This window comes from Syzygium oleosum, unplaced genomic scaffold (genome assembly GCF_021117445.2).
Source record: "Syzygium oleosum isolate NSW1041296 unplaced genomic scaffold, Sole_v2.1 Sole_v2.02, whole genome shotgun sequence".
In the NCBI taxonomy this organism is placed as follows: domain Eukaryota; kingdom Viridiplantae; phylum Streptophyta; class Magnoliopsida; order Myrtales; family Myrtaceae; genus Syzygium; species Syzygium oleosum.
Window position 1 is genome coordinate 15,001,501 of NW_026607486.1, and position 7,415 is coordinate 15,008,915.

Consider the following 7,415-nt stretch of genomic DNA (forward strand, 5'->3'; position numbering starts at 1 on the left):
ATTATTATACCACGTGCAATAAATTTTTCAGCAAACACAACTGGCTGAACTTAGACACACAAAGCACTACTTATATTATATTATCTAATTAGGAGTACAACACTGCATTGGTGGATGATTACACACTTAGTAGGCAAATAAGCATCCTTTTTCCATGCTCCCAAAGCATGTTATTGACTACTTAACCACACGTAGTATATTTTCAATGCGTGAGAAGGTAGGCGTCGACTGCCAGTAACATCGACTTGATGACTTCCCCACATTTAGCGGGTTCGGGAAAACCGTCGCCTTTCTTCTCGAAAGTCAGAGTCACTGTCGCCGTGCAGCCTTTGTCCTTGGCAGTGAACTGGTACTCCACCTTCAGGCTCTTGTAGAGTTTCTTCAGCACTTCTCCGTCCAACAAAGCCCATGTGATGGACTTCTCCTCGTCGTTAATGGCTTCCACAGTGTCCTTCAAGCTTCCGCATTTATCTGTGGTATGTTTTTTTTTTTTTTGAAAAAAATCTCAGTGAGCAATATTTTGTTTAGGGTTTCTAATAATAAAACTAGAGAGTTTCATTGCTCGTGAATTATATTGCCGCTTTCGGTCTTGGAGCTGGTCGAAAGGTTCATCTTAAACCATTTATAATAGTTTTGTTTGAAAGGTGCTTAAGTTTAATTATTAATCTTCTAAAACACTATATAAATTTGTAGTAGGTATGGGTGGTGCTATTTTCACATCTTTTTTTGTGTGGCTAAAACACACCCATTTAAGTTAATTCACCAAATTAGCCTTCAACTTTATTAAGAATGTGTTAATATTTCCTAACACCGTCTTTGGGCAATCTAGTTATCCATGACTTACAACTTTCCTATCTCAGGTTTGTTAAAAAATTTCCAATTTTACTCTTTTCAACTGGAAACTCAATTCAGGACTTTAATTCATTGGTTCCTTTCAATCTTTAAGCACAAAGCTAGAAAAGAAAAAGAAAAGATAAAGAAAGAGAAAGATCTAAGACTCTTTGTCCATCGTCCATACACAGAGAATAAAATTTTGATACAAAGAAGTTCCTTTTTCTTCTAAAAATGAAGTACACATTTCAAACCTTTGAATTCACGACATTCCTCACATGCAACGCACATGTGTCTTTGCTAGGTTTACTTGAATAGATCAAGTAAGAAAAAGTACTTTAGAAATGGCATGTGCCAAGTCCCATTTAAAGGTGGTGAAAAATCATCAATACTTACTAATCCTTAAATTAACATATGACTCCAGTTCAGTTGGACTTCACATTATGCTCAGGCATGAAATATTTACCACAAGCTTAATACATGCGTGTCCTCTCAGCACCTCAACATAGAAACCAGTAAAGACTGTGCATATAGTGATCATTAATCGAAGCTTTGTCCTAAGGTCCCCAAACAAAAGCTCATGGAATAGTAATGAAATGTCAAGATCTTCCACGAGCTGAAAGATTCAAGCGACACTGACGTTATATGTTAGCTTTAGTTCTTGTACTCATGATGATGAATTAACAACGACAATCGCATTGTTTTTGGATCGAACTGTAAATCACAAAACAGAAGAATAAGGAAAAAATTATCGTTTTTGCTGATTAATAATACAGCGAGACAACTAATTAATTGAGAAAGAAAGAAGAGATAGATATGACATGGGATATGGAAATCAAAGTGGCTAGATTAAGTGACAAATTTTTTAACCTACCATCAACAAAAGTCCACCGCCTTACCGAGCCCACACAGTTCCGTTCACCGCTGACCAATTCTACTTTCAGAAGCACCAGAGGCATGATTTTTGGGAATTCATAGCATTTCTTCTTGTAGAAATCATATACCTTCTCAGCTGATGATTGTAACTCCACTACCCAAACCAATTGATCCTTCGATCGATTCTCGGCCTTCACCAATTGCGCCATATTCTCTCCTTTTGCTCTTGGAAATAAACAAGGTTAAGAAACTACGTAGAGAAAGTGTATGTTGTAACTAGACTGTACAAAAGAACCTATTTATAGAAATGCTTAGGCCTTTGGTTAGTCAATTTTACTTTTCTCGGATCACGACAGGGTATCCAAAAAGACAAGGGACTCTCCTATGGTCAGATTGTTTCCCGAGTATTACTCTGTCGTAATTGATGCACGATATTCCGATAGAAAGTGATGTGACATGGTAAGCGCTTGAAACGAAATTCAATTGTATAAAAGCTAAGTTCAATTCTTTCCCTTATGATCACAAGCAATCCCACCTTAAAACGGGATATATGAGTGTAGAATATCACGAATTACAAAATGCTTTGCATGCAAAGCCTGTTTTGGCAATTTTCCCATAGCAACAAAATGGCCGTCGTTACGAACCCCATCGCATCACTATTCTTTGAGAAGCAGTCGCCAAACGGCCATACCATAGAAGCTCTCGAAGCAGAGTTGTCACTTTTTCCGAGCATTATTTTAATATTTTTTATTAAAAATATATCTCAAGTTTGAGCTCATAAAGGAACCGATCCAAGTAAGTTTCCTAATTTCAGTGGTTTTATCTTATTTTGGATACAAATAATATATATTATATATTTATAAAAGATGTAATTTGACTTGGTTATTAAACGTTAGAGCAAATAAGAGGAATGTTAGGGTTTTTTGTTTGTGAGTTTTCTGAGCGAGTTTTCTCGTAGAGATTGTTAGATAATATTTATGGGTTTTGTTTTGGGTGTAATCCAGAGTTAGAAAACACTTAAGCAATTATAACTCTGTATTCCCTGAATTCATAGTGGATTTCTTGGCAAATGGCTCTCCTAGTGGAGTAGGTTCCCAATCTCAGACCGAACCACTTAAATCTATAATATTCTTTATCGTTCATCGTCAATTTCTCCAATAATTTCTTTTTCTTGCATTGGACTTGAATTGTAAGATTCGTTAATTTCCACATTATGTTCTTAACATAGTATTAGAATCAGGTTCTGCCCAGTTTATTTTTGCATGTGCGGCCTCCCGTTCCACTTGTCGTTTCTAATCCGGCTTGCATATGATGGGGGTGTTAAAAATATCCCACATCGCTTGTCTACATGGTTTATATATTTTTTATTTACCCGTGGTCTCCTTCCATCTATAATCTCAATCTTTTGAGTTGGATTTTCTAATATTTATTTGGGATATACCCAGGTTCTCGAAAAGGATGCTTTTGATAAGGATAAGAGGAATAATCTAAAGATGAATAATGACCCAAACGCAAAGATACAATGACAATGAATCAGATTCTATATGGTCCTGCCCATGAAAAATAGAGAGAAGAATTGAGGTGCTTTGGTCATGGATAAATTAAGTGAAGTTGTACATATCGAGGGAAGCTATAGAATCAAATAATTCTTTAGATGATGTCTGAAGCTGGAAAACACTTGAGCGATTATTGCTCTGTAGTCTATGGGTTCATAGTGGAAATCTTGGCAGGTGGCTCTCCTAGTGGAGTAAGTACTGACACTTGGAGTGAACCATGTAAATCTCTAGTATTTTTTTTTTTATCTACATCATTGATTTCTTAGGTAATTTCTTCTTCTCGCATTAGACTTGAATTGCAAGATCTGTTAGCTTCCGCGTTATTTTCTTAACATGATATTAGAGCAAGTTCTGCCCCATTTTATTTTTGCATGTTTTACCTCCCATTCGTCATATTCCACATGTTATTTCTAATCCAGCTTACACGTGAGAGGGGGTGTTAAAGTATCTCACGTGGCTTGTTTATAGGGTTTATATACTTTTTATATACATTTGGTCTCCCTCCATCTAAAGACTCAAGCTTTTGGATTGGATTTGCTAATAATTTTTAGGATATACCTAGGTCCATGAAAAGGAAGCTTTTGGTAAGGATAAGAGGAATAATCTAAAGATAAAAAATGGGCCTAACACAATAATACAGCAAAATTATTTATGTCGTATGGTCACTGATGAATCGGATTCCATATAATCATTGCCCATGAAAAATAGAGAGAAGAACCCAGGTGCGTCGGTCATGGATAAATTAACTGAAGCATTACATATCGATGGAATCAAATAATTCATAAGATGATACTTCTGTAGCTAGAAGACACTTGAGCGTTTATAACTCTATATTCTCCGGATTCATAATGTATTTTTTGTCAGCTAGCTCTCCTAGTGGAGTAGGTAACAACACACGAACCGAATCATGTAAATCTCGTGTATTCTTTATCGTTCATCATTGATTTTTATGGTAATTTCTTCTTTTCTCATTAGACTTAAATTACAAGATCCGTTAGCTTCTGCATTGTTTTCTTAAGATGATATCAGAGCCAAGTTCTGCCCTAGTTTATTTTTTGCATATTTAGCCTTTAGGTCGTAAGATTCCATAGGTCTTTTCTAATCCGACTTGCACGCGAAAGAGGGTATTAAAGCATCCCACATCGCTTGTTTATGGGGTTCATATGCTCTTTATATGTATATAATCTACCACAATCTATAGACTTAAGTTTTTGGGTTGGATTTCCTAATATTTTTTAGAATATTTCCAGTATGACGAAAAGGAAGCTTTTGGTAATGATAAAAAGGAAAATCTAAAGATAGAAGTGGCCCTGGTATAATAATACAACGAACAAAGTTCATGTCGTGTGGACAGTAATGAATCGGATTCTATACGGTCCTTCATGAAAAATAAAGAGAAGAACTGAGGTCCTCATAAGGTGATGTTTGTAGCTGGAAAACACTTGAGTGATTATAACTCCGTATTCTCCATATCCATAGAGGATTTCTTGGTAGCTGGCTCTCCCAGTGGAGTAGGTATCAACACTCGAGCCAAACTACGTAAATCTCTAGTATTATTTATCATTTATTGTTTTGGGTGTAATCTAGAGTTAGAAAACACTTAAGCAATTATAACTCTGTATTCCTTGAATTCATAGTGGATTTCTTGGCAGATGGCTCTCCTAGTGGAGTAGGTTCCCAATCTCGGACCGAACCACTTAAATCTATAATATTCTTTATGGTTTTTTTTTGGTAAGGTATAATATTCTTTATCGTTCATCGTCAATTTCTCCAATAATTTCTTTTTCTTGCATTGGACTTGAATTGTAAGATTCGTTAATTTCCACATTATGTTCTTAACATAGTATTAGAATCAGGTTCTGCCCAGTTTATTTTTGCATGTGCGGCCTCCCGTTCCACTTGTCGTTTCTAATCCGGCTTGCATATGATGGGGGTGTTAAAAATATCCCACATCGCTTGTCTACATGGTTTATATATTTTTTATTTACTCGTGGTCTCCTTCCATCTACAATCTCAATCTTTTGAGTTGGGTTTTCTAATATTTATTTGGGATATACCCAGGTTCTCGAAAAGGATGCTTTTGATAAGGATAAGAGGAATAATCTAAAGATGAATAATGACCCAAACGCAAAGATACAATGACAATGAATCAGATTCTATATGGTCCTGCCCATGAAAAATAGAGAGAAGAATTGAGGTGCTTTGGTCATGGATAAATTAAGTGAAGTTGTACATATCGAGGGAAGCTATAGAATCAAATAATTCTTTAGATGATGTCTGAAGCTGGAAAACACTTGAGCGATTATTGCTCTGTAGTCTATGGGTTCATAGTGGAAATCTTGGCAGGTGGCTCTCCTAGTGGAGTAATTACTGACACTTGGAGTGAACCATGTAAATCTCTAGTATTTTTATTTATTTATCTTTCATCATTGATTTCTTAGGTAATTTCTTCTTCTCGCATTAGACTTGAATTGCAAGATCCGTTAGCTTCCGCGTTATTTTCTTAACATGATATTAGAGCAAGTTCTGCCCCATTTTATTTTTGCATGTTTTACCTCCCATTCGTCATATTCCACATGTTATTTCTAATCCAGCTTACACGTGAGAGGGGGTGTTAAAGTATCTCACGTGGCTTGTTTATAGGGTTTATATACTTTTTATATACATTTGGTCTCCCTCCATCTAAAGACTCAAGCTTTTGGATTGGATTTGCTAATAATTTTTAGGATATACCTAGGTCCATGAAAAGGAAGCTTTTGGTAAGGATAAGAGGAATAATCTAAAGATAAAAAATGGGCCTAACGCAATAATACAACAAAATTATTCATGTCGTATGGTCACTGATGAATCGGATTCCATATAATCATTGCCCATGAAAAATAGAGAGAAGAACCCAGGTGCGTCGGTCATGGATAAATTAACTGAAGCATTACATATCGATGGAATCAAATAATTCATAAGATGATACTTCTGTAGCTAGAAGACACTTGAGCGTTTATAACTCTATATTCTTCGGATTCATAATGTATTTTTTGTCAGCTAGCTCTCCTAGTGGAGTAGGTAACAACACTCGAACCGAATCATGTAAATCTCGTGTATTCTTTATCGTTCATCATTGATTTTTATGGTAATTTCTTCTTTTCTCATTAGACTTAAATTACAAGATCCGTTAGCTTCTGCATTGTTTTCTTAAGATGATATCAGAGCCAAGTTCTGCCCTAGTTTATTTTTTGCATATTTAGCCTTTAGGTCGTAAGATTCCATAGGTCTTTTCTAATCCGACTTGCACGCGAAAGAGGGTATTAAAGCATCCCACATCGCTTGTTTACGGGGTTCATATGCTCTTTATATGTATATAATCTACCACAATCTATAGACTTAAGTTTTTGGGTTGGATTTTCTAATATTTTTTAGAATATTTCCAGTATGACGAAAAGGAAGCTTTTGGTAATGATAAAAAAGAAAATCTAAAGATAGAAGTGGCCCTGGTACAATAATACAATGAACAAAGTTCATGTCGTGTGGACAGTAATGAATCGGATTCTATACGGTCCTTCATGAAAAATAAAGAGAAGAACTGAGGTCCTCATAAGGTGATGTTTGTAGCTGGAAAACACTTGAGTGATTATAACTCCGTATTCTCCATATCCATAGAGGATTTCTTGGTAGCTGGCTCTCCCAGTGGAGTAGGTATCAACACTCGAGCCAAACTACGTAAATCTCTAGTATTATTTATCATTTATTGTTTTGGGTGTAATCCAGAGTTAGAAAACACTTAAGCAATTATAACTCTGTATTCCTTGAATTCATAGTGGATTTCTTGGCAGATGGCTCTCCTAGTGGAGTAGGTTCCCAATCTCGGACCGAACCACTTAAATCTATAATATTCTTTATGGTTTTTTTTTGGTAAGGTATAATATTCTTTATCGTTCATCGTCAATTTCTCCAATAATTTCTTTTTCTTGCATTGGACTTGAATTGTAAGATTCGTTAATTTCCACATTATGTTCTTAACATAGTATTAGAATCAGGTTCTGCCCAATTTATTTTTGCATGTGCGGCCTCCCGTTCCACTTGTCGTTTCTAATCCGGCTTGCATATGATGGGGGTGTTAAAAATATCCCACATCGCTTGTCTACATGGTTTATATAT

The 7,415-nt window shown here is 35.8% G+C and overlaps 1 protein-coding gene across 1 annotated transcript; it reads right to left on the reverse strand.

Annotated features, from left to right (window-relative positions):
• Window positions 1–202: 202 nt before the first annotated feature.
• LOC115686888 (allergen Pet c 1-like) lies at window positions 203–1,916 on the reverse strand. Its single transcript, XM_030612305.1, has 2 exons — window positions 1,706–1,916; window positions 203–471 (listed from the first exon to the last, which is right to left on the reverse strand). Exons 1-2 carry the CDS (start codon window positions 1,914–1,916, stop codon window positions 203–205), a joined length of 480 nt encoding a protein of 159 aa, XP_030468165.1.
• Window positions 1,917–7,415: the final 5,499 nt, after the last annotated feature.